General features: G+C 36.7%; 2 protein-coding genes and 1 long non-coding RNA gene across 3 annotated transcripts; all 3 read left to right on the top strand.

The window, feature by feature from the left end:
- Positions 1-9,830: 9,830 nt before the first annotated feature.
- On the top strand, positions 9,831-10,469 carry LOC125470331. The gene is made up of 2 exons (XR_007252642.1): positions 9,831-10,192; positions 10,293-10,469. It is a non-coding gene; the product is annotated as an uncharacterized LOC125470331 (long non-coding RNA).
- A 4,622-nt stretch (positions 10,470-15,091) lies between these two features.
- LOC125470327 (uncharacterized mitochondrial protein AtMg00810-like) lies at positions 15,092-19,843 on the top strand. Its single transcript, XM_048569236.1, has 7 exons — positions 15,092-16,834; positions 17,097-17,498; positions 18,118-18,393; positions 18,556-18,915; positions 19,022-19,094; positions 19,385-19,491; positions 19,590-19,843. The coding sequence occupies exon 1, from the start codon at positions 15,115-15,117 to the stop codon at positions 16,240-16,242; it is 1,128 nt and encodes a 375-aa protein (XP_048425193.1). The 5' UTR covers positions 15,092-15,114; the 3' UTR covers positions 16,243-16,834; positions 17,097-17,498; positions 18,118-18,393; positions 18,556-18,915; positions 19,022-19,094; positions 19,385-19,491; positions 19,590-19,843.
- LOC125470329 (heavy metal-associated isoprenylated plant protein 47-like) lies at positions 19,594-22,040 on the top strand. Its single transcript, XM_048569240.1, has 3 exons — positions 19,594-19,691; positions 21,510-21,591; positions 21,697-22,040. Exons 2-3 carry the CDS (start codon positions 21,513-21,515, stop codon positions 22,014-22,016), a joined length of 399 nt encoding a protein of 132 aa, XP_048425197.1. The 5' UTR covers positions 19,594-19,691; positions 21,510-21,512; the 3' UTR covers positions 22,017-22,040.
- Positions 22,041-26,832: the final 4,792 nt, after the last annotated feature.

Here is a 26,832-nt window from a genome sequence, read left to right as displayed (position 1 = left end):
GAATTACAATGTAATTCGATCCTTCTCTAAAACAATACTCTCAATCACATTACTAGGGTATGGATTATAATGTCAAACCCCTAATGTGATTATTCCTTCTTATACGATTCATTTGAGACGTATAGGAACGCTTTCCTTTATTACGCTCGATACTTCGGCCGAAGATTCCCGAATCATATCTTAGAGTATTCATCCTCTCTTATCGAGGATTAGAGATTCCTTGTTGCGCATTCACTTGCCTTCATGGCTAAGTGGCTTAACCCCAACAATGCCTTGGACACTCGCAAATGGAATGACTTTAACATAATCAAAGATTAAGTACTTAACCACAAGACAACGACGATGCCTCAGGTCAAAGGATTACTTACATTATTCCAACCATTAGAGTTACTTGCTTGACATGTGAGTAGACCTCCATGCAAGTACTCTCGTTCGATTGTGTTCAGTGAACTCATTCCCTTAATGAGCACCTACATGCTTGTCTTAGTGTCGCTACACGAATGGGATGAGACTTTCCATCCTTCCAATTGAAGCGGACATAGTATGTACCAGTCTATGGATTGTTAGTATCCCTCCGACAATCCTTATGACCAGGAACCTTTTTGGACATGATGGTTATGAGAAGAAGGTCTCTGTAATCTAACATCATTAGGTTACTTCTTCCATCGATCCATTGTCCATGGATTCACTATTTAGGACATATTTCGTTCATTGAGATAGTCCTAATTAGTATCTTTGCCTTCCGATGTATAAGAGTCATATATACATCAATTCATTGTCCTGAAAGGTTTCTTCCAAAGATTGACTTTCAGGGCATATTTCCAACAATCTCCCACTTGCACTAAAGTCAATCACTAGTGTATCTTATACATGCTAGTTGAGTGAGCTTATGCTCGTAGGTTAACTTGGTTATGTATTAATCACCTTTTAATTTAAAAGGGATTTACTTATCAAATGTTTCTAAAACATTTTGATGATGTCTCTTTCTTGTGTTCGAATACTTTGATGAGACCTTGATTCCATGGCTTGAGCTATCGCCCCATTACATCGTAGTATCCTACTAACGACCTTATGGTTTGGATTCAATCATTGGTTCTAAAAGAACCCCTTCCATTCAAAACACCTTTTGAAGCAGTTTCTAAAACAATATATCGATATATATTTCGTTTGTATACTTTATACAAACTTTGCTCCAACCTTGAGACCATTGTAGTACGATACTAACAATACATTCATATGATTAGTACTTCATCCATTATGAAGTTCCATTTGTTAAAATGGGTTATTTTCACTTTGGTTCGTAACCTAAGTGAATGCACGCTTCCAAAGTCCCACTTTGATGTTCCTTTCTTAAAGGCAATAATACTCTATCAGTTGCTTTGGTTCTGATCCTGGGATATAGTAATATCTTAAAGTGATAACCCATGGTCTTTCACTTTTGGATATCTACTCACAAGTCCATACATGTGTCCCTTTTGTGATTTTATGACACATATGAAAATGATTTTCTATCATATAAGAAAATTTTATGATTTGAACCATGAGGTGACGAATTTGGATTGTCTTGTTGTTAAACTATATGTTGTGACTCATTTTGAAACTATTCCCTTTTGTTTCATCAACTTGTCCATATGCTTTGTTATTAGCTTGTTCTCATAAAAGAGAATGATGGACAACTTCCAATATATAACCATTTTATGCTAGGTTGACGAAACCAACATTCAAAGACTATTCTTTAGAATGTTACACAACATAGATTTTTAACGTTTTGAAGAGCTTGAGTCTTTTAACAATTAAAATTACAAACTTTTAATAATAGTCAAATACTATTATTATTTAGACAACTATAAACCAATCATATTCAAGTTTATATCCATTTTAACACCTCCCACTATTTCTTATGACTTTAATGAGAAATAATTTCATACATTCAAAAATGTATAAACGTGGAATTTACGAGTAGAGGACATTGTGTAGTAGCTTTAAAACCTTTCAAGCTCATTTGTTTCAACCTTCATTAAGTTGATGCCTTGTTATTAAGTGTTTAAAATCTTTAAACTTTTTTTATAGATTTAGACACTTCTTTCTTGGTTTTAATCACTAACACACTTAACATTTTAAAATAATTTTAAGAATGCCCAATTAGTTGTTCAAAACTACTAATTGAATCAAGAGTGACCTTGATTATTGTGGTTTAAGTGATAACCATAGAAAACGTTTTTCTTATTACTTATATCATTATAATGTGATATAAATCTTGTATCTCAACTAGGATACAACAAGACAATATTCAATTCATAACACTACTTTAAGGAAATAATATATTAGAAGGCATTCATCACGTTACATTAATATGATAACACAAACATTCACAATGTTTAACTTAAAAGGAATTAGCTCTAAACATTTAGAGACTTATTTAAGTACCTTCAAACATTTAGGCATTAATAGTGGTCTTCCATCATATGAAGCCACATAATAAGTTCTTAACACAATAAGAAAGTTTAAAGACAATCTTTAAATGCCTAAACAAACTTCCCAAGTAGTAAGCAAAATCATGGTGACCGAACCCTTCTTCACTCTTTTATTTGCTTGTTCCTCTTCTACTTAGCTCCTCCACCTATATACAATTATACAAGTGATTAGCACTTTATATCAAATATAAATATTTAGAAGATCTAACAATTAGAATTGAAGATGAGAACATAAACCATACCTTGTGGCTTGTCCTTAAGAGTTGCAAGGTAAAACCTGCAATTCCTCCTCCAATGCCCCTCCTTTCCACATTGGTGGCAAGTCCCCTTGGGCTCCATTGCCTTTTTCTTTTTCTTCACTCCTCCTTTCGGTTTAGGAGTGGGAGACTTTATCTCCTTCCCCTTTCCTTTGCCATACGGCTTAGGATTGGAAGAGGATGGCTTGTTGTAGGCTACTGCAACAGTCCCTACAACGTTCTCTTTCATAGTCTTCTCAGCAGTTACTAACATGTTTAGTAACTCAGAGAGAGTACTATCTATTTTATTCATATTGTAGTTCATTACGAACTGTGAGAATGAATCAGAAAGAGAAGGCAATATAAAGTCCTGGGCCAATTCCCCGTCAAGTGGAGTACCTAGGTTCTCCAGTTGTTCAATGAATCCTATCATCTTCAGTGCATGTAGATGCACTGGAGCCCCCTTGACCATCTTGGTCTTCACAAGTTCACAAACAGTGTTAAAGCGACGGTTGCGCGTCCCTTCACCATATAACTCCGTAAGATGGAGTATTATGGAAAATGCACTGTCCATGCCCTCGTGCTGTCTCTGTAGCTCCTCATTCATGGAAGCCAACAGATAGCACTTGGCTTGTGTATCATCCTCAATATGCTTGTCATACTTAGCACGTTCATCCTCTGTGGCCTCAGGGCCAAGAGGTATGTCAGGAAGAGGCTTATCAAGTACGTAAATAATCTTCTCCAATGTTAGGAGAATCTTGACATTACGATACCATGATGGGAAATTGTGCCCCTCTAGGCAATGTTTGTCGAGTATTTTCGCAAATGTGCTTCCAACCATATCTAAATACATAAACAATAAAATAAATTAGTTTGATTGTTGATTAAGTCACACGATTCGGGTCTTTAAACCGAATGACACCACCCACCATTTTTGGCAAATTCCATATCCCTCAAGATGGAATCCGGGAGATTTCAAAGAAAGTTCCTAGCAGGTTATAGGAGGCTCACTATTACCAAGCCCACCTCAGAATTATATCATGTTGGTTAGCAAAAATAATGATGAGAGAATAACACTTTATTCATTTACAACTCTTGTAATTACCCATCTAGTTTGGCCTCTAGAGAATGTATGCCTCAGAATTATATCATGTTGGCACCATTGCACTTAGTTAAGTTATTCCCACCATGCTTAGTTTATGTAGAGGTTCAAGCACAACCTCAGAATTATATCATGTTGGTCATACTCGTTGTCTACACTCACCTCATCATATGTTTATGGACTCCTCCTGGATGTAAGCCCATACTTTGTACCTCCCCATTATAGGGTGAAGCCGGTGCATGAGTCACAAACGATTGGAGCCCACCACGGTGGAAGGCCTACGAAGAAATGTTCAAAACATCTCTCGTTTATCAACTTAATATTCTTTGTTGGTTGAGGGATTTTAAGGTCTCATCAATTTTATTTATTTAAACATATTCAAATAAATTGTCCTATTACAACTACTAGTCCAAAGTTAATGAAATTAGTAGCATATGATATCCCCACTATTCGTTTTCATAAAACAAATCAATATCAAAACATTTTTCAAAATATTGGAGATATATATAACTACTAATTGAAATCATTATAGTTTAGTAGCGTATGATACTCCCACTATTTTTTTTGAGAAAAACAAATCAATATCAAAAACGAATTTTTCAAATATTGGAAGTAACTACTACTACTACGGTTTTTGCAATCCTTTGAAATTGGACTTTATAGTTATCTTAGGCTCTTGGATGACCATGGACTTATTGGGTTATTGCAACAATGAGCCAACATTGTTGAATAAGATCTCGGGGAGGTTGTGTCATTTTAATTACGTGCTTTTCAATCCAATTAAAACATTTTCATTGAGCCATTAGAAATGAAAGACAATCATTCATTGCTTATTAGGGCGTTGGACCCATTTAATCTTGAATCTCATGTCAAAACCCTCTTTTAGTTATGTCTCCTTACCAATAGTTAAAGAAACTCTAGTCTAGCACTAGAGGGAATCAACTAACTAAAAGAGATTAAGAAGTAATAAGAATTACAAACTGATTTGTACAAATTCCTACAAATTACACATACTAAGAGGGAGAGATAGATTAATGTCGAAACGTGACAAGGTCCAATTGAAACAGTAATTAAAACACATTCTCAAGGTTCAAACAATTTGATTTTAGCGCCTTATCTCATAGCTCAATTATCGTTTAAGGCATAAGTCCATAGTCACCCATTTTCTAACTACTTAATCATATTAAATAATCAAATGGAATGCAACATATAAGCAATTAGATTTAGTGCATATGGGCATAATATTATGTTGAGTTCAAACAATTAAAATCAAACATTTTAACTTTATCAAATAGTAAGGGCCTAAATGCAAATATGAAAAAGTTAGGGGTTAAACCGTAAATACTCAAAAGTAAAAACAACTTTTTTTAAATTACAAAAAAAACCCCACAAGTGGGAAATCCACTAGGGTGGCCGGCCACAATTTAAGGGATGGGATATCTCACCCAATTTTGCATTGAACCAACATAAAGTAGAAGAAAAATATATCTTGTTTGCCACTTAGTTTTGTTTTAAGGACTTTAGGGAAAAGGGTGATGGAAATATATATCTAGACAAGTCTAGGTATTAATTTAAATTTTGGTGTAGGCTATGGATGGTATGTACATCATCCATAACCACAAAACAATGCATGTAAAACCATTTTCACCAAAAAACCAAACCATGAACACCAAGAACAAAACCATGAACATATTTTCAAGATTTGTATGTTCTTGGTGATTTTTCAAACCCAAAAAACAAAAGTGACAAGATCACTACTTTCTAGCTTCAAAGTGTGTGTGTGAGGTTCAAAACAAAACACAAACACTAACAAAAAAAATCCCCATTTAGCCGAACCCCCTTTGAGGAATAAAACCCCAAAATTTTTGTTTCTAAACCCTCTTTTCATTCATGCATCCAAAACATTTTTGCATACATATCTTTCTCAACTATTGATACACCTTTTCAACATTTGAAAAGACAAAAGATAAACATATTTTGAATGAAAAACAATTTAAACTCAAACTTCATTCATGCATCAAAAACACTTTTCTTGCATATCCTTTTTCAACTTTTGATTTACAATTTTTCAACACTTTGAAAAAACAAAAGATAAACATATTTTGAATGAAGCAATAATATGACATACATAAAATTAAAACCCATATGCATAAAATCTAAAAGGACACATCATACATAAACCTTTGGCTCTTGATACCACTTGAAGGGAAAATATGAGAATTATGTGGGATTTCTAGTGACTAGCATGCATATACAATTCAAAATTTATATACGAAAGCAACGGAAGCATGTCATACATTTTATCAAAGCTATAGTCATGCAAATCCCCTTCAAGATGCATAGGTTTATATATGATGCATCAAAAACAATTTATTGAAGAACAAAGTTTAGGAGTAGTTTTATACCTCTTGATCTAGATCTTAGATCAAGGATTGACCACCTCCAAGCTCTTTGCTCCTTGAACTCCTTGAGCCTAGCCTCCCTCATTGCCTCCTCCACTTTGTTGAGAATGAGTGCTCCTAGGTTCTCTTCAAGTTTCCAAAGATATGAAAACCTCTAAAGATCCTCACCCACTTTGTAATGAGAAAGATGAAGGAATAACCAAAAGGGTGATAAGATGATTAGCTAAAATCCCCTCATGGTGGCCGGCCCTTTGTTGTTAGAGAGAGAGTGATATTCTTTTCTCTTTTGTGTTTATGAACCACCTAACACACTAACTCATCTTTCATTATAATGTTCCTTTTATTACATAAAGAAACAAGTCAACAATTAACCTACTCTCTCCCTCTCTTTGGCCGACCCTTTGTGTTTGGTTTGGGCTTTGGGCTTTTAATTATTTCAAGTCATCCAATGCTTGAATAAAAGCCCAATGGGTTTTGGCCCAATGGGCCCAATTAAACCCGAACGTTTCTTTAAGCCCAAAACGATCTTTATCGCTTTTATGATTTCTTTAGACTTTCTAAATTAATCAAAACACTTAATTAATCCAATTAATTATTTCCTTCATCCATTAGTTACTCACTACAAGAGTGTATTGGTGAACAATCTTTTAGGTTCTAATTAGCAAGGCAGTGAGGTGATTGGCACCAATCCAATTGATTATCCAATCACTTAGTGAATTAAAACTTACTTTTAATTCACCTTCCTTTTAATGACTACATTTAATCATCTAGAAGAACTCACAAGCCATGAGTGACATCTAACCATATATCATGGCTACCCAAGCTAATGTAGAAGTTATTCGGAGAACCTATTCAGTTGGAATTACAATGTAATTCGATCCTTCTCTAAAACAATACTCTCAATCACATTACTAGGGTATGGATTTATAATGTCAAACCCCTAATGTGATTATTCCTTCTTATACGATTCATTTGAGACGTATAGGAACGCTTTCCTTTATTACGCTCGATACTTCGGCCAAAGATTCCCGAATCATATCTTAGAGTATTCATCCTCTCTTATCGAGGATTAGAGATTCCTTGTTGCGCATTCACTTGCCTTCATGGCTAAGTGGCTTAACCCCAACGATGCCTTGGACACTCGCAAATGGAATGACTTTAACATAATCAAAGATTAAGTACTTAACCACAAGACAACGACGATGCCTCAGGTCAAAGGATTACTTACATTATTCCAACCATTAGAGTTACTTGCTTGACATGTGAGTAGACCTCCATGCAAGTACTCTCGTTCGATTGTGTTCAGTGAACTCATTCCCTTAATGAGCACCTACATGCTTGTCTTAGTGTCGCTACACGAATGGGATGAGACTTTCCATCTTTCCAATTGAAGCGGACATAGTATGTACCAGTCTATGGATTGTCAGTATCCCTCCGACAATCCTTATGACCAGGAACCTTTTTGGACATGATGGTTATGAGAAGAAGGTCTCTGTAATCTAACATCATTAGGTTACTTCTTCCATCGATCCATTGTCCATGGATTCACTATTTAGGACATATTTCGTTCATTGAGATAGTCCTAATTAGTATCTTTGCCTTCCGATGTATAAGAGTCATATATACATCAATTCATTGTCCTGAAAGGTTTCTTCCAAAGATTGACTTTCAGGGTATATTTCCAACAAAAAGGCCTCATGCTAGGTAAAGATGCGAATATACATATAAGGATCACTCCCCTGGGCAATGTGGGATGTCACAATCCATCCCCCTTAGGGGCCCGACGTCCTCGTCAGCACACCACGGCCAGGGTTAGGCTCTGATACCAAATTGTCACATCCTGGCCCGGGGGGATCACTTTCTGAGCCCACTCCACCACCGTAGCACGATATTGTCCGCTTTGGGCCCCGACCACGCCCTCACGATTTTGTTTATGGGAACTCACGAGCAACTTCCCAGTGGGTCACCCATCATGGGTTTGCTCTAGCCGCCTTCTCGCTTAACTTTGGAGTTCCTAAGGAACCCAAAGCCAGTGAGCTCCCAAAAGGTCTCGTGCTAGGTAGAGATGGAAATATACATATAGGGGGCGTTTGTTGCACCAGACTGTCTCAGACTGGACTAGGTGCAAGGACTAAATTATACTGGTTTAAACTAGACTAAGCTGGACTAGCTTAGTGAAGCGTTTGGTGCAATGTTGGACTAAGAAGCAGGATAATTAACAAACTATACTATTATATTATTTAATACATATTATAATATATTTTTTATTATTGATTTAACATTTTTCTTTTTTTCTTTTCTTAAAAACTCTACTCTCTTTGGAAACTTCTCACTTCTCCTCATTGGCTCTGTCCCAATCCCTCCTTATCACCCTCCTTCTCCCTCTCTGTCTCTATATCTCTCTTCATCCCCAAACTTGTTTTCTCCATCAAAATTGTTTGCAGAGATGACTGGAGCAAATGATTGTCATTGCAAGTCTACAACAATGTTTCGTAACTCTGTTAATACGCTGTCAATCATTTCACGAATTCAATAGCAATCTAGCAACGAAAGATGTTATATTTCTCTATTCAATTAGCCATATTTGAAGTGAGAACTTTATGCCAATCTATTAGAACTTCGTTCATCTGTGCGATATGGTCAGCAGTTAATAAATTTTTCTTTCTTTCAATTTTGGTGGTTGGAGTTTAAGATTAGGCGGTGGGTGTGTCCGCGAGGTGGTGAGCTGCAGTTGTCCCCTTGGCTCGGGCCACGGAAGAGCAAGCGTCGCCGACTGCATGGCCACAGTGACAGTGCTGTAGAAGAAAGAATGGAAAGCCCAAGGAATGGAAGTTGGGATTTAGCAAGGGGAAGCTCGAGTCTTGCTGTCGGCCTCGCCTTCATTTTAGTCCCGCTTAATACCTAGCAAAAGCTCGGGACTCGTTAACGAGGTTTAGCGAAGCGAAGACCGCCTCCTAGTCGAGGCGAGTCTCATTTACTTTAGTCCAGGCCCTTACCAAACGTAGGATTATAATTCTACTGAAGCCCATCCAAGCCTGTCCCACTTAAGGAGGTGTAACAAACGCCCCCATAAGGATCACTCCCCTGGACGATGTGGGATGTCACATGAAGGATCACATTGATGATTTTGTTAATGCATACTTGCTTCAAGACCACCGTGCAAAAGGTTTGTTCCCCTTTCGCATTGAATACTTGTACGGCATGTCTGCAAATGTTTTCATTGTTCAATTGGTTTGCTTCTAATTTTGATTAGGTAATTTTGCATTTGTTTTTAGTTCTTTGGAATGTCAAAGAGTTGCCGCAGAGATGAGCAATGATACCAAGGAAGTTGGAGCGAATTACCTTTGTAAAATAACAAAATAAGAATTTTTTTGCAACAAATAAAAATCTTTCCTATCCTGAGATAATTTTATTTAGATTAATCAATGTTATCCCAACATATATTATTAGCTCAAATTCATATATTGTAGCTGATTTCTAATCCCACAGCAACGCGGACATTACTATCTAGTATATATTAAAAGAGTAACCTTCAACTTAATTCCCGTCGTATCCTTTTAGACTCATATTACCGTTACTTATACAGTGGATTTCCGATTTTGTCCTCGAGCAATTTTCTTTTATTTCAACTTTGCTCCTTTTGCTTTGCTGTCAAATGAATAACGATTTTGTGACGCGTGGGATCCTCGACCGCTTCCTTCCTTTATCCCCCCCTCCCTCCTCACCTCATATGGCAAACCCTCGTCCCTCTTCACCTCGTCTAAACACCATGAGCTAGAAGAGAGACAAACCCTACTTCTCCCGCCACGCCCCCTACTCCGGGTCGAAACACTGTCGCCCCCTGCCTCCACATCCGGAACCCAAACCCGAGCTCGACAAGCCCACTTACAAGCAACCTACCGTGCCACCGACTCCGCTCAAGCCGCCATTGCTGCCTCTCTCGACCCATCATTCGGTATCACCATCGAATCCAAAAAAGTACTGATCTTTCCTCTTCAATTGACCCAAAGAAGCTTTCTTTTTACTATTTAATTTCTGGGTTTTCAAATTTTTGTTGAAATTTGGGGTTTTGCCGCAGCTGCAGGTGCTTTGGCCGACGGACTCACTTGCCTTGTGGCGGAAGGGAGTTGGAGCTGGTGCTGAAATTAGAGATTCCGGTGCCAGGTCGTTGGAAAGTTCGATCACTGCTGCCACCAGTTCACGCAGGCCTCATCTCTAAGCTTTGGGATCTGTAGACTGCTACAACTGCAGAGGTAAGCTCTGTGATAAATCTTTTAATTCACTCTATATTTCTTTTTTCATCTGGGTAATTAACTAATTTCAGGCCAGGTTAAACGCCGCAGCGGCCTCGCTCCGTTTTCCAAAATCCTCTTCACTTAGGTAAGCAATTCAGACTTTGGTTCAGTTTTCATTATGCCCAATTTTGTGTTTATACCTAAAATTTTTTAAAACTGATTTGGGGTTACTGAAATAGGCATGCTCGATGAGTGCTGCAGCACTGCCATCCCTGAATCAGAAGATAGTCGGAAGAAGGAAGAAGAAGAAGAAGAAGAAGAAGAAGGTCGCGGAATATTGAAAGCTTTTAGCTTTGTGAAGGTATGCTTTTTCGAACTCACTTCTTGCTTTTGTTGCACTGAATTGGTATATTGGGTTCGAATTGCGATGACGATGAAGTGTTTTGAGGGAAAGACTTGAGTGAGATTGCAACTGAGAGACATAGGTTCAAGTTGAATTGTGTAAAAAATAAAAGAGATTTCAAATTTGGTTGACACTGGGAAACTATGAAGATTTAATGGTGGTTGGAATCATTGATCTAACCAAAGTGGGTTTCTGTATCATGTATTTCATGAGTAGAACTGACATATCATCTATATAATTGACTGAATTATATACTCTAAATATCAAACTTTCTTAATGTCATGTGATCAGTATGAATGGATTTGATATGGGAAGGTTTGCCTCTAAACTAAATCCCATTCCCAAGTGATGTTATGTGACAGAATTTATTCCGCACTATGTCTTTAAAGGAAATGTTCATTAGTTTATACTCATAGCTGTTGTACTTACAGGTTAGTTTTATATATATTTTTTAAGAACCATGCATAGTAGTTGTTAAATATTATGACATTTGAAAATCCTTAATTCTGTGATTGGGATATGATTACTATGTATTCGCTTTATTTAATTAAAATTTACGAGTGATGGAAAATTTAAAATTAATTTATGCAACAATTATTAGGCACTATGTTTCAGTGAAATTCAAAACGAAGGTGAAGGCGATATCTGTATCCTTCTACACATGTATTTAGGAAACTTTGATGATTCACCTATATTCCACCAATTGGTATGTTCATTCTCTAAACTTTTATATTTATTGTCATTATTGTATGTTAATATTATGCCATATAATAGGGCAAATGACATGTCATCCAATATAGTTACTGTTAAATAGTATGATAAAGCTAAATGTAATCAGTTCTGTTAGTTACTGTAATTAGTTAAGATAGTTGAGGGTATTCTTGTAACTAGCCTAAGGCAGCTAAGGCTATATATATTCACATCTATGTAACTGATTTTATTATTCAATACAATCAGAAAACTTACAGAGAAAGTTTTCTATTTCAATATGGTATCACGCCATTCTGCTTCCCAGCACCGACCTTCTCTTCTGCTCGACAAATCAATCGTTTCTTGATCACTTCTCTTTGATTCTTTGCCTTTTTGTCTTCGATCTCTCTTGAATCTGGATCTCTTCAAGATATGGCTGCTCAATTTGACTCGCCACCAACTGGATCGTCTTCTCCGATTATCTCTCCTTCAGTCCAAAACCCTAATTCTTCCTCTAATCCCAGTCCTTTGAACTCGTATACCCCTCTTACGATTCACAACATTGGCAGTATGGTGCCGATCAAGCTGAAACGATCCAACTATTTTCCATGGCGAGCACTGTTTGCTCCCATTTTCCGCCGATACAAACTTCTTGGTATCATTGATGGCACTGAGATCTGTCCTTCGCCCTTCTTGCCTGATCGCTCGATGAACCCTGCCTTTGAGGATTGGTATGAAAAGGATCAAAATCTTTTGATTTGGCTTAATTCTACCCTCTCCGAAGAAATCATTCCATTCACAGTTGGTGTTTCTTCTTCTCGCGAGCTCTGGGTAAAGCTTGAACAGCGCTTTGGTGGAGTTTCGGAGGCTCACATTCACCAATTGCGATCGCGACTCCAATCAATTCAGAAAGGCTCTCAATCCATCTCTGATTATATGCAACAAATCAAGGAAATTGCTGATTCCTTGCAAGCTGCTGGTGCCTCAGTGTCCGATCGTGACCTAATTGCTGCTACACTTCATGGATTGCCCGATGAATTCGAATCTTTTATTGATTCCATCATGTTGCGGTTATCTTCTACCTGTCTTGATGAGCTCCATGGTCTCTTACTCACCAAAGAGTTATCTATGGCTTGCCGCCGGCCTATTATTCCTTCTTCTGCTACTGAGCCTTTTCAAGCATTTTCTGTACGCTCTCAACCTTCCCTGCTTCATACTCCATCTGCTTTTGTTGCTCAAAATCAACCCCTTCACTCTACTTCTCGGTTTAACTCAAATCGTGGTAGGCCATCTCGAGGTAATTTCTCTTCCAATCGCAGCAGTCGCAATTTTCATAATTCTCGTGGTACTTTCCCTACAAATCGTGGCAATCGAAATTATCAAGGATCTCGCCATTTTCAAGGTTCTTCCACCTTCAAAGTTCCTTGTCAGATCTGTGGTTCTACAAGTCATGAGGCAATTGACTGCTTTGATCGTATGAATCCGGACATCTGTGGTCGAATCCCTCCAGCCAAACTTGCTGCTATATTTGCGCATCATTCAGTCAAACCATCTCAGCCCTGGTTAATTGACTCTGGTGCCATTTCCCACATCACCAATGATGTAGCTAATATTTCTTCTCCTACTCCCTATAGTGGAGAGGACAAAGTCTACATTGGCGATGGTAAAGGATTGTCTATTCATCATATTGGTTCATCATCTTTGCACACTCCACATAATTCCTTTAAACTGAGCAATGTTTTACATGTTCCTTTCATGAAAAACAATCTCCTGTCTGCTTATCAGTTTCTTAAGGATAATAACTGTTCATTGACTCTTGACCCTTATGGATCCATTTTCAAGGATCGCATTTCGGGTAAGATGCTTTTGCACGGCCCTGTTAGGGATGGTTTCTATCCTCTCCAAGGTTCCACCAGTCTCCATCAATCTACCTCAGCTCTTCTTAGCATCAAAGCACCTGTCACACTATGGCACAAGAGCCTTGGACATCCTTCCTCCTCCATTTTCAGAAGGGTTATATCTACTAATAATCTTGCACTACAAGGCAAGAAGAGTGTTGATTTTTTCTGCTCAGATTGTGCACTTGCTAAGAACCACAAGCTTCCTTTTGGAGTGGCTTCTTCATCAACTCAAAGTCTCCAACTTCTGCATTGTGATCTATGGGGACATGCCTCTGTTACATCTAATAGTGGTTTCAAGTACTACCTACTTCTTGTTGATAACTTTAGCGAATATAGTTGGTTTTTTCCATTGAAGTCCAAATCTGATGTATTTTCTACATTTGTTACTTTCAAAAGCTACGTAGAAAACTTCAGTGGCAATAAAATCAAGATTCTGCGCTTAGATTCAAGGGGTGAATTCACCAGTCACTCCCTTGCTTCTTTTCTTCGTGCATATGGTATATTACATCAATTTAGTTGTCCACATACTCCGGAACAAAATGGTTGTGCAGAGAGGAAGCATCGCCATCTTATTGAGACAGCTCGAACATTACTTGTTGCCTCTCATGTTCCTCAAGTGTTTTGGGTTGAAGCCTTCTCCACTGCCGTATATCTTATTAATAGGCTTCCTATTTCACAAAGTCTCCTTGGGAACTTCTTTTCAATCAATACCCAGATTACTCTAAATTGAAAGTTTTTGGCTGTCAATGTTATCCCTGGCTTAAGCCTTACATTCCCAGCAAACTGGAAGCTAAAAGCAAAAGTTGTGTGTTTTTGGGATATAGTCTACAACATAAAGGCTATAGGTGTCTTGATCCCGTGACAAATAGGATCTACATATCTCGACATGTTTTTGATGAACACTCTTATCCATTCAAGTCCATGCTGAGTCACAGTTCAAATTCAGAGACTTCATCTCCGGCATATTCTCCATCCTTGGATCTTCACTTCCGCAAATATGTCTCAAGTTCTCCTACAACTAGTACCTCTTCAGAATCACCATGTCCTTCTGCACCTACTTCCATTCCTCAGATCTCACCTCCACCTAAAGTTCCTTCATGCACTCAGTCAGTGGATCATTCTCTCAGTTCTTCTCGTTCTGTCTCTCTTAGTAATTCTTCTCTCGTGCCTATTCAGCCAAGTCATCCACCAATTTCTGAGAATACACATCCTATGATTACAAGATCTAAGGCTGGAATATACAAGTCTCGAGCTTATTCAGCAACCAAACATCCACTTCCTGTTGATCTTGACTTTGTTCCTAGTACTTATTTGCAAGCATCAAAGCATGCTCACTGGAGAGCTGCCATGCAAGCTGAATATAATGCTTTAATCTCCACAGGCACTTGGTCTCTTGTTCCTCCTCATCCTTCTCAGAATGTAGTTGGTTGTAAATGGGTTTTCCGGGTCAAGAAAAATCCTGATGGCACTCTTGACAAACACAAAGCCCGCTTGGTGGCAAAGGGATTTCATCAGCAATAAGGAGTTGACTTTCAAAAAACCTTCAGTCCTGTTGCTAAATCCGTTACCATTCGAATTCTTTTTACACTTGGTGTCCAATATAATTGGTTCTTGAATCAATTAGATATTAGCAATGCCTTTCTTCATGGAGACTTAAAGGAGGATGTTTACATGCAACAACCCCCAGGTTTTCTTGATTCCAACTCTTCACATTTTGTTTGCAAGCTAAAGAAATCCTTATATGGTCTTAAACAAGCTCCTCGAGCTTGGTTTGATAAATTGTTTCAAGCCCTTCATACCCTTGGGTTTCACCAATCCCAATCTGCTTCTTTGTTTGTCCTTCATGGACCTCAATTAGTCATTGTTCTTGTTTATGTGGATGATATTCTAGTTACTGGCCCCTATTCTCAACTCTGTCAACAATTTATCCAACAACTTAGCACTCAGTTTCCAGTGAAAGATCTTGGTCCTTTACACTATTTCTTGGGATTGGAAGTTCACAGATCTCCCAATGGCCTCTTTCTCCATCAGACCAAGTACTTACTTGATCTCCTCAAGAAAACAAATATGGAAGGTGCCAAACCTTGTTGCACTCCTCTCGGGTCTCAGAAGCTGGACCACAGTGGGCCTCTCTTATCCAATCCCACTGAATATCGTTCCATAGTTGGTGGATTACAATATCTCACTTGGACTCAACCGGATCTTGCATTTGCTGTTAATCAGATATGTCAGTTTATGCATGCTCTAAGAGAACAACACCTTCAAGCAGCAAAAAGGGTTCTCAGATTTCTTAAAGGTTCTATTTCTCATGGTTTATGGTTTACTAAAGGTCCCATCACTCTTTCAGCTTACTCTGATGCTGATTGGGATGGATGCACATTTGACAGGCGGTCCACCAGTGGATATTGTGTTTTTCTTGGCTCTAATCTCATCAGTTGGAGTGCAAAGAAACAAAGCACTGTTGCTCGTTCCTCTACAGAAGCTGAATATTGTTCTTTAGCTCATACTGCAGCAGAACTCACTTGGGTTTGCAAAATTCTCAAAGATCTTCATTTCCCTCTTCCTACTCTACCTACCCTATGGTGTGATAATATCTCTGCAATCTCTTTAGCCTTTAATCCTATTTTTCATGCTCGAACCAAGCATGTTGAGATTGACTATCACTATATCCGGGAGTTGGTTCTTGCAAATCTCAATATGTTTGTAGTGAAGACCAAGTGGCTGATCTTCACACCAAATCTTTGTCTAAGAGCAGGTTCTCTTTTCTCTGTCCAAGGTTCCAATTGGAATCCTCACTGATTCCTCCTTTAGCTTGAGGGGGTGTAATAGGGCAAATGACAAGTCATCCAATGTAGTTACTGTTGAATAGTATGATAAAGCTAAATGTAATCAGTTCTGTTAGTTACTGTAATTAGTTAAGATAGTTGAGGGTATTCTTGTAACTAGCCTAAGGCAGCTAAGACTATATATATTCACATCTGTGTAACTGATTTTATTATTCAATACAATCAGAAAACTTACATAGAAAGTTTTCTATTTCAATACCATAAAAAGCTGAAATCAAATTTGTTGTTTTGCTAGCTGATCTTATTGTCATAGGTTACAATTTCACATTTTTACTTTCAATTCTTCTTCGTTTTTTCTTTTTCTTTTTGGAAAGCATGAGTGTAAAGTTTGATCACTGAGTTTGACAAACAAATATATTGAAATAAAAAAATTGAATTTAAATTTGTCAACTAGATTATCTTTTTCTTTTTCAAATTGGTATTACATATTGAAAAAAATATAACAATGATTGTTCGTTTGTTTGGATGAGGTGAAATCCAAATTTATGTGACGGGAAGAAGTAAAAAAGTTTTTTTTTCCCCTTATGCATCCTGCAAATGATTAGGTAAAAACAGTAAGAATTGCAAATAATGTTAATCGTTATTTACTTTTTTTTTTCCTTCTAACCAATTATGCAGTAAGGATATTGCTTATGAATAATTATCGTAAAATGAACTCTTTATCTTAGTTTGTTGGTAAATATCACATATTCATTATTCATCCATTGTACATATATATCTTACTCCTAATTATTCATGTATATCTTACTTCTAATTGTTTTTTGATTGTGGTAATCTATTGTTTTACTCATTCACTCTACTCTACAGATTTGTTTGAAAACTAGCAGGAAGAAAGAATGAGACGGTTGGAGTGCAGAGTGGAAGTTTACTTTGATGCTGATAGGTTGGATCACCAGGTGAAATTTTCATTTTGAGATGTATATATACGTTCGCTGCCTACATATAAATTACTTTGTGTACCTGCGACCACTTGCTTGATTGCCCTGTTGTTTTGGCTGCTTACTCAACCTTTTTATACGTAGGAGAGATTTGAGTTTTATCATTACAACTTAATGTCCATAGACACATGATACAGATTGAAACAAATGTAAAATTTAAAATGGTATGAATCAGGACAGCTGCGAACTGTGATTTGCGGACCTTAAAACGGAGAAGTAACTTCTCACTTCAATTCCGCAGCATAATCCAGCTTTTGAGTCCAGTTTTCAGGTATGGGGTTTCTCAGCTACCTCTTTTTTGAAACGAAACATTTGAGTAATACTTGCCAGGATATCCAATTAATTAGATCAATTTTTGTTTAATTGGGATTCTTAAATTTGATTTTAGGGATTTTAATTTGATTGGGTTTTGGGTTTACGATTTCAATTTAACAGTTCTATATTTATATTTTCTTGACTCTGTAAAAAAATTTACATAATTTTGAATACTGATTGATACATAACTAAAACTCATTTTTGCCTAAAATACTGTTTGTTAAACACTGGTCTCCCATTAAGGTATGATTTCTCAATCCAATGTTTCTTTGCTGTCTAAGATGATTTTGGGTTATATCACTCAGAAACAATTTATTTTTTTGAATTATTTTTTTCGCTAAGAAAGTGAAAATCCCTAGCCTTTAGATTTTCCAGTATTTTGTCGGTAATAATAATTTTTTTGCGGCTTTATACGTGTCTCTGTTTCTAAATATGATGATCTCTTAATTTACCATTGTAGCTTTTGTAATATGATGATCTCTTAATTTGCTTTGACGTATCTTCTTTACTTCCTCTTCTAGCTCTATACATGATTCCATTGCCAAATAATTATTCCATATTTCCTATTTTTACAGGAAGCAAATCATTGAATACACACGGAAAATTAAAAGAGTTTTAGTTTTTGCATTCGTATTCAATGAATTTGAAATGGAGAACTTGGTTGATTGAGACAGAGAGAATCTGACAGCTCCAAACTCTGATCTGCTGATCTCGAAATGGAGAAGTTACTTCTTGCTTTACTTTCACAACGTAAACCAGCTCCTCGGTTCAGTTCTTAAATATGAGGTTTTTCAACTACCACTTTTCTGTAATGAAACATGCAGTACTCGCCAGGATATCCAATTAATTAGGTAGTTTTTGTTTAATTGAGATTCTTAATTTCATACTATGGATTTTAATTTGATTGGATTCTATATTTTCGAAACTCAAGGTAAAAATTGTTAAATAGTTTCAAATACATAGGATTAGTTTCATAACTTTTTGGGTTGCTTTGTTATTGATTTTGGTTGCAGATTTAATCCCTTGAACTTGAATTGGATCACTCTATGGGACTTTCTGTTGTTTGGCTTCTTTCTTCTCTCTTCACATTTCTCTCACTCCCTTGGTCAATAACTTTTCACCATTTTCGGTTCTTTCTGAGAGTTGAATGAGATCTGGGCGGTCACTTAAATTCAGGGTAGCTCTATAAATCCTCTCGGTTTTTTTTTTAAATATTTTTCTCTGTTCTGTAGATTTCACCAAACAGCAGAGAAAAAAGTTGGCATTATCCGTGGAGAATTCTGTTTTTCCCATCTTATTCCATAAAACTGAATTTTCAGTTATTTAAAGATCTGAATTTTTTCAACCAGATGTTGCTGGGTGTAATGTTTTTGGTTGGTGCTTGCTTGCAACGCAATTTGGTGCTATAAAGTTTTGCGTTTTACAATCTGTTCATGTTTAAACCTCTTCCAATTTTGCAATTATGTGTAAATCTTGCAGGTCAAGATGCGACACCTATCTGGGCAATGTCTGGATGTCTAGGCTTGGATGGAGACTTGGAATTATGGAAGAGGTGAAGTAGCTTAGCTCTATCTCATTAGCTCTTATCTGTTATGTTTAAGCTCACTGGTACTGGCTTTGAGGTTTTTCGAAACTCTCCATTTTCTTTTATTAATGTAAAAGAAGTGATGCAAATCCAGTAAAAGTATAAATAAGAACTATTAGGGAAAAAATAGTTGTATAATTCCAAGCCTTGAAGAAGGCTATAAAATATATGAGAATGACATATCTTCGGAGTGTTTATGTTTGTTCATTTCTCCCTTATGGTTTTTTATGCCTTTTAATGCTTGAACAACGATGCAGGTCAATCAAGCAGATAAGATTTAGAAAGAAAACTCCACATCTATTGCCAGCAATGCTCAGTGGGAGAAGTATAGGAAACCAAAGCTTACAAATCCGATGCCTTTTAGGTTTATAACTGATGTATATGATACCTGTTGTGACTAATTTCTTTAATAAGCAGTAATAGCGTTGATTCTTTATGTGATATGTTTTGGGTTTTTTGAAGGAAGCAACTTTGTAGAAAAGAGCTCATGCGCCACTGAAGGTGATCACATTAGTCAGGACTCCAGGGGCAAATTCAACAAGCAAACTTGATAACGTGATAAGGGTACTTACGCATGAATCTGAACAATTACATTGTGTATCATTGTCATATAGGCAAATTTGTTATGTGTGATGGTGTATTTATGCATGACTAAAATGGATGATGTAACAATTTATAATTTTGGGTTTACTAATTTTCTGCATTTTTATGATTTATTTGATGAAAGTCAATCTTCAGGTACATTTTTCAAATAGGTAGTCATCAATTCTCACGAATACTGTTCCTCTGGTTTTTTAGGCTACAAACGTTGAATTTAGTATTCTTATATTTTAGGGAGTTTTAACGAAAGATCCATGGTACTGTTCACTTTAAAGAAAAATCATATTTTTACATTAAAAAGTCAAACCTGGTACTATTCATTCTATCCTTTTTTTTGTCGTCATCATTAAAACTCAAAATTTTCAAGCCTTTTTCATTAGTTTTCCTTGTATTCTAAAGTTACTGAATTTGAATAACCATTGAAATTATTGAATTTGGTATTTCTGTATTATATTGGAGTAGTAATAGATTTTCTTTCAGTAACTTTTGACGATGTATTAAATCTAAATAAATTTCTCAGTGTGTACATATAAGGCACATCACCTGTTCTCTGTTGGTCGATGTGAGATCTCACAATATTTTAAAATTATAAAAATCGTAGTTTTTTGTGGGTCATTACACAATGAACAAAGATGAATTGTGAGAATTAAATATTGCTTTCATAAATATCCGTGAATTACTGTGTATAATTTGGACGATGTATTAATCTAAATAAATTTCTGAGTGTGTTTTCAGTTTAAATAATTTTGACATATGTCTGCATGAGTCTAATTGATCCTCAAACAATATACTTTTTGGCCAATAGAAATTATTAATCTATTAGCTAATGCAGATTGGATGAAACATATTAGTATGCGTTCAAATTCTAGATATGAAAATATAATTGACTCCAGTAATACTAAATTTCGTTATCGTTATGGTGTATAGATCAAGTGGATTAATTATAGCTACGTCGGGTGCTTCAGAGTGTAAGGCATGTGGATAACTTTTCAGTGGTTGAATCGTGTTCTTCAAAATGTTTTGATTAATTTTCTTGAAGTTCAGTTGCTAGCTAGTATTTTTTTTTTTTTTTTTAAGCATCAGCCACACATGCGGTTGCTAGCTAGTACAGTAGTAGCTATATTACTCATCTTTTATTTTATGTTTTTATTAACTATTAGGTGTACCAACAGTTATGTAAATTTGGAACATTTTTCAACATTAAGACATGATATTTGGAGCTAATGAAGGGTTTGGCGCAAAACTGAGCGCAGTGGTGTTTTAGAATTCATACCGCCAATAAGACTTTTTTCACTCTCTTCAGACGTGACTTTTTTTATAAACAATAAAAAAAATCTTGTGTGTAAGATATATACGATCTCATATTTTTCACTAAAAAAGAAAAGAAAAAGAAAGGTAAGATCTCATGTGATTGGTGCAGGGTAGGCATGCATGGACTTGTAATACAAGTCAAGAAAAATATTAAAGGGGATCCTATCTTCTATAAGTAGCAAGGTAATCGATATACAATTCTACTTTCGCTGATTCATAGGGTTTCCATCCCAAAAACTTTAACTTCCATATTTCACACAACATTCTCTCCAAAATGTCGCCGGTAAGCCTTTTCATATATGTATATATTTTACTACTCTTGCATCTTGTTGCAGTTATATAACTTTTTTCTTTTAATCCAACTGAAACTAATTAATAAGGCGGGAAGGTTTTCTTAAATTAGCTGACATTAATTAAATGTATAAATTGATCATGTTGTTTATACATCTTTTGTACAAATTGATGGTGCAGCAAATGAAGATCGTTGTGAAGGTGCCAATGCACTGCGACAAATGCAGAACCAAGGCCTTGAAGATTGCAGCTGCTGCACACGGTATGTGCCTTTTGATATCATCATGATTCAAATTTTCTTTCAACGATTTCATTGTTAATTATAGTTGGCATGGTTATTAAAGGGTATCATAATTAATGAAAGCAGGTGTTAGTAAAGTGTCGATAGAAGGAGCAAACAAAGATCATGTGGAGGTGATCGGGGATGGTGTAGACTCGGTCTGCTTGACGAGGTCATTGAGGAAAAAGTTCGGCTGTTCCTGCACCCTAGTCAAAGTTGAAGAAGTGAAGCCGGCGGTTAAAACTGTGGAAAAGCCAACTCCAGCTCCTCCAGCTCCTCCAGCTCCTCCAGCTCCTTCAGCTCCTTCACCAAGCTGTGTTCAAAAGTGTTGCGCTACCCAGTTTCGTCCAATGTACTGTGAACTGGTTCATGAATATCCAGAACCAACCACTTGCTCCATAATGTAATTGCGTACGACATGAATAAGTTGAACTTGATTATGATCATTTTCATTTTCTCTTTTCCCTTGTAGATGCATGGATCTAAAGTTCATAAGAAATATTTTTATATCAATTGCTTATCTCTTTGAAATTTTGTTTGTGTTTCTGCTTGTGCCTTTTTCATGTGTTTCCTAACCCATATGGAATTGCTCAGGTACTAGGAAACACTTCTGATCATAACAAGTTTGTCAGAAACACTTTTATGACAAACATAACAAGTTTGTAATCCAAAGAGGCCGTCATTTATATGAGTTGCCTTTAATTATGTACTTGTACTGATCCATACTAATTTTCGACCAATAAATGGGTGAAAGTATGATTATATAGCAGCATGTGTGGATGCATGGTTAATCAGGGTGTCAACGCACTTAAATTATCTCTATTTCTTGATTTCTCTACAAAATGGGTCCTGTCCACCCAAGATTTCTCCGCGTGTGGGTGGCTGTTAACCACAAGGTCCAAGGTTCAACCAATCTTCTAGGGGTCCGTTTCTTTTATTTTTCCATAAAAAATGAGTTATTCCATTGATGAAGCAGCCAAAATACATTCTAGCCAAGATATGTTGTGGGTGTTGTCTAGCTTTACGAGTGATGTGGACTCGCTTGTTGCGGTGACTTTTGTGAGCTTGAGTATAGATCAGTGGTGGCCGATCAGGCCATCTACTTTATTTAATGTATACGCAAGATTCTTTGTAAATTAAGAAATTGATCATTGGAGATGATGCACCCATATTATTGTTTTCTTTCATCATCAAACCAGGAAAAGAAAAAGGATAGGGAAGATCAAAGAATTGAGCTGACTAGGTAGAATACTAAAGAAGAAGGCTCGAAAGTTATGACTCCAACTCAATAACAAATTAGGGTGTAATTTCACCACAAGAGTAGAAATGTGGTGATGACACAACTTTATTATATCCAAGAGATGATTTCGTTTTGCTTTTGATTTTGGGACTGAAGGTTTCATTGCGAAAAAACCATTGGAGGCAACTTAATTTTATGTACATTACACATACGAAAACTTATTACTTGCCACATCAGATAGTGAATCATTGTAGTCTAAAACTATCTAGGTGGTCCAGTGGACGAATTCTACAAGGCATGTCTTGGGTTTGATTCCTGGAGCTAGGTGAACCACAAGATGGTGGCCATGGGAGACTAAAATGCCTATATAAGTCTTCTCGGCCCTCGAAAGAGTAGACTGTTGTGACAAAGCCACCGGCTAATCATCTTTTTAAAAAATGAAATAAAACTGTCGTTTCTCTAACATTTTTCTATTATAAAATAATAAACTTTTTTTTTTTTGAACCAGGTAAAAGCTTAAACTTAATTTCAAATTCGACTTTCAATTTGCATAACATTATTCTTCCTCCACGTACTTTACAGGTAATTCATCGAAAGATGGCCAAGTTAATGGACCTGGATTGTCTGCCCTCCCCCATCCCCTCCTATTTTTGTGGTCATAGTTAAGCCACGTCAACATTTTATATTGATTTTTTTATAGAAATAATAAAACAAAAAGCAATGGGAATATAAAATGTTGACGTGACTTAACCGTGACCACAGAAATAGGAGGGGATGGAAAATGTATGGAATGGGGAGGGCAAACAACCCAAGTCCCAAGTTAATCTACAACATGTACCCAAGTCCCAAGTCCATAAAAAATGAGTTACTCCATTGATGAAGCAGCCAAAATACAATCTAGCCAAGGTCTGTTGTGGGTGTTGTCTAGCTTTACGAGTGATGTGGAAGTTGCGGTGACTTTTGTGAGCTTGAGTATAGATCAGTGGTGGCCGATCAGGCCATCTACTTTATTTAATGTATACACAAGATTCTTTGTAAAGAAATTGATCATTGGAGATGATGCACCCATATTATTGTTTTCTTTCGTCATCAAACTAGGAAAAGAAAAAGGATAGGGAAGACCAAAGAATTGAGCTGACTAGATAGAATACTAAAGAAGAAGGCTCGAAAGTTATGACTCCAACTTAATAACAAGTTAGGGTGTAATTTCACCACAAGAGTAGAAATGTGGTGATGACACAACTTTATTATATCCAAGGGATGATTTCGTTTTGCTTTTGATTTTGGGACTGAAGGTTTCATTGCGGAAAAACCATTGGAGGCAACTTAATTTTATGTACATTACACATACGAAAACTTATTACTTGCCACATCAGATAGTGAATCATTGTAGTCTAAAACTGTCTTGGTGGTCCAGTGGTTAGAGACGAATTCTACACGGCATATGTCTTGGGTTTGATTCCTGGAGCTAGGTGAATCACAAGATGGTGGCCAGGAGAGACTAAAATGCCTATGTAAGTCTTCTCGGTCCTCGAAAGAGTAGACTGTTGTGACAAAGCCACCGGCTGATCATCTTTTTAAAAAATGAAATAAAAGTGTCGTTTCTCTAACATTTTTCTATTATAAAATAATAAACTTTTTTTTTTGAACCGGGTAAAAGCTTAAACTTAATTTCAAATTCGACTTTCAATTTGCGTAACATTATTCTCCCTCTACATACTTTACAGGGAATTCATCGAAAGATGGCCAAACTAATCTACACCATGCAGGGAATTCATCGAAAGATGGCCAAGTTAATGTACCTGAATTGTCTGCCCTCCCCCATCCCATACCCTTCCCATCCTCTTCTATTTTTGTGGTCACGGTTAAGTCATATCAACATTTTATATTGATTTTTTTATAGAAATAATAAGACAAAAAGCAATGAAAATGTGAAATATTAACGTGATTTAACCGTGACCACATAAATATGAGGGGATGAAAAATGTATGAAATGGGGAGGGCAGACAACCCAAATCTCAAGTTAATCTACACCATGTACTACTCTTGTGACCTCACTCCCACATCCCCCCTCCCCACAAACACACACACGTGCGCGCACACACACATACACAAAGCTAGATAGAATAGTTCAATCATAGCCATGTACTACTCTTGTGACCTCCGGCCACCACCACCCGACAAAGCCAGGTAGAATAGTTCAATCGTTGCCATGCACTACTCTCGTGGCCTCAAAGTGAGGTTACAATCGAGGTAGAATAGTTCAATCATAGGCACCCGATCCACACGTCAATTAAGCTACTGTTTAATTGATCTTATCTCTTTATCTATTGGTTAATTGATCTTTTCTCTTTATCTATTGTTTAATTGATCTTATTATGCTATCTCCAATTAAACAACCAAATGTTAAACTAAATTATATGTAGGGTTTTTATCACGGTTTGGTCTTTGAAATTGGACCTTCCTATCAAGTGTTCTAAAAATCGGCCTAGGCTCTAGGCAGTGGTTAGCCGCCACGATTAACCTATAGTCGGGAGGAAAATCTAGGAAGGGATCAGGCGGGAGCCGAGGCGGTCCAGGCGGCGCTTGGACAGCCTAGGTGGGCGATTGGATGGCCTAGGCGGTCTTGGCATTTCACTGCCTTTTTCTGTTTTCAAAATGCGGAAGGAGGAATGCAGAGCATAGCTACACAGTTAGTGGGTTTTGAATTCCAGCGAGGAAGACAAGAGGAAGAAGAAGAAGAGAGAAAATGGAGGGTACATGCGTATAGCTAGCACAATGGTGCCCCACCTCCCTCCCTTATATGCATCTTGGTTTCCCACCCTCCATTTTTTTTATGTAATTATTTTAAAGGAAAACTAATGAAAAAAACTTGAAAACTTTGAGTTTTAATAATAAGGACAAAATAAAGAGTAAAGTGAATAGTACCATGATTGACTTTTTAGTGTAAAAATGTCGTTTTTCGTTAAAGTAAACAATACCGTAGGCTTTTCGTTAAAACTCCCTTATTTTAAATTGTTGATTAAATACTTTCTTTTGTTGTCAAATACTTTGTTTTCAAAGATTAAATGATTTCTAAACATATATTTGGCACATTCATTCTTCTTTAAATGCACTATAAATTCATATCATCTTTGAAAAATTTTCCTAAAGTACTAAAAATTTGTATCATTTGAACTTGTATCTTATTCGATCAAATTCATCAACATACTAATGATATAATTTGTGTATTTTTCTACTTGTATTTTTGCATTTTATCATTCTTTTATTATTCATACACATATATTTTTTTTAGGTGTAAATAGGCACTTATTTACAAGATATATAATAAATTTACATAAATCCGTCTAGGCCGCCTAGGCGCCTAGGCGCTAGGCCCCTACCTGCCGCTCGACTAGTGCCTAGCAATTTTTAGAACCTTGTTCCTATCAAAATGATTTTTGAAATTAAAAATCCATCAATTTGATCCCTAAAAATGGACCGCAAATCAATTCAATCATTTTGTTACATTTTCTTTAAATTCTCTGTTAATATGCTTATGTGGCAAACGAGTGAGTAACATGGATACAATCATATGGTGTCACGTGGATTAATCATAAAACCAATTTTTGTATCTTCAAAGGTGGGGATCCTACTTTTAACTCTAAAGTTAATATGCGCAAGTCATGAATACCCTGCTTTTTAATGTTATATAAAATTGTGTGTACGTATTGAGCCCAAAGCTAAACATGACTTTGCAGGGGAGTGATCCTTATATGTATATTCTCATCCCTACCTAGCACGAGGCATTTTGGGAACTCACTGGCTTCGGGTTCCGTAGGAACTCCGAAGTTAAGCAAGAAGGGCGCACGAGAGTACTCCCAGGATAGGTGACCTATTGGGAAATTCTCGTGTGAGTTCCCAGAAACAAAACCGTGAGGGCGTGATCGGGGCCCAAAGCGGACAATATTGTGCTACGGTGGTGGAGCAGGCCCAGGAAGTGG

This window comes from the organism of the source record quoted next, unplaced genomic scaffold, assembly GCF_019419815.1.
Source record: "Pyrus x bretschneideri cultivar Hongxiangsu unplaced genomic scaffold, Pyrus_bretschneideri_v1 Contig5, whole genome shotgun sequence".
Lineage (NCBI taxonomy): Eukaryota > Viridiplantae > Streptophyta > Magnoliopsida > Rosales > Rosaceae > Pyrus > Pyrus x bretschneideri.
Note: the sequence above shows the minus strand (reverse complement) of the source record. Positions and strands in the feature narration are given on the sequence as shown.

Bases quoted from the DNA above. Each gene is read 5' to 3' on its own strand.
- LOC125470327 (XM_048569236.1), top strand. From the start codon at position 15,115: ATGCAACAACCCCCAGGTTTTCTTGATTCCAACTCTTCACATTTTGTT.
- LOC125470329 (XM_048569240.1), top strand. From the start codon at position 21,513: ATGAAGATCGTTGTGAAGGTGCCAATGCACTGCGACAAATGCAGAACC. The intron at 21,592-21,696 runs GTATGTGCCTTT...TAATGAAAGCAG, and splicing joins GATTGCAGCTGCTGCACACG to GTGTTAGTAAAGTGTCGATA.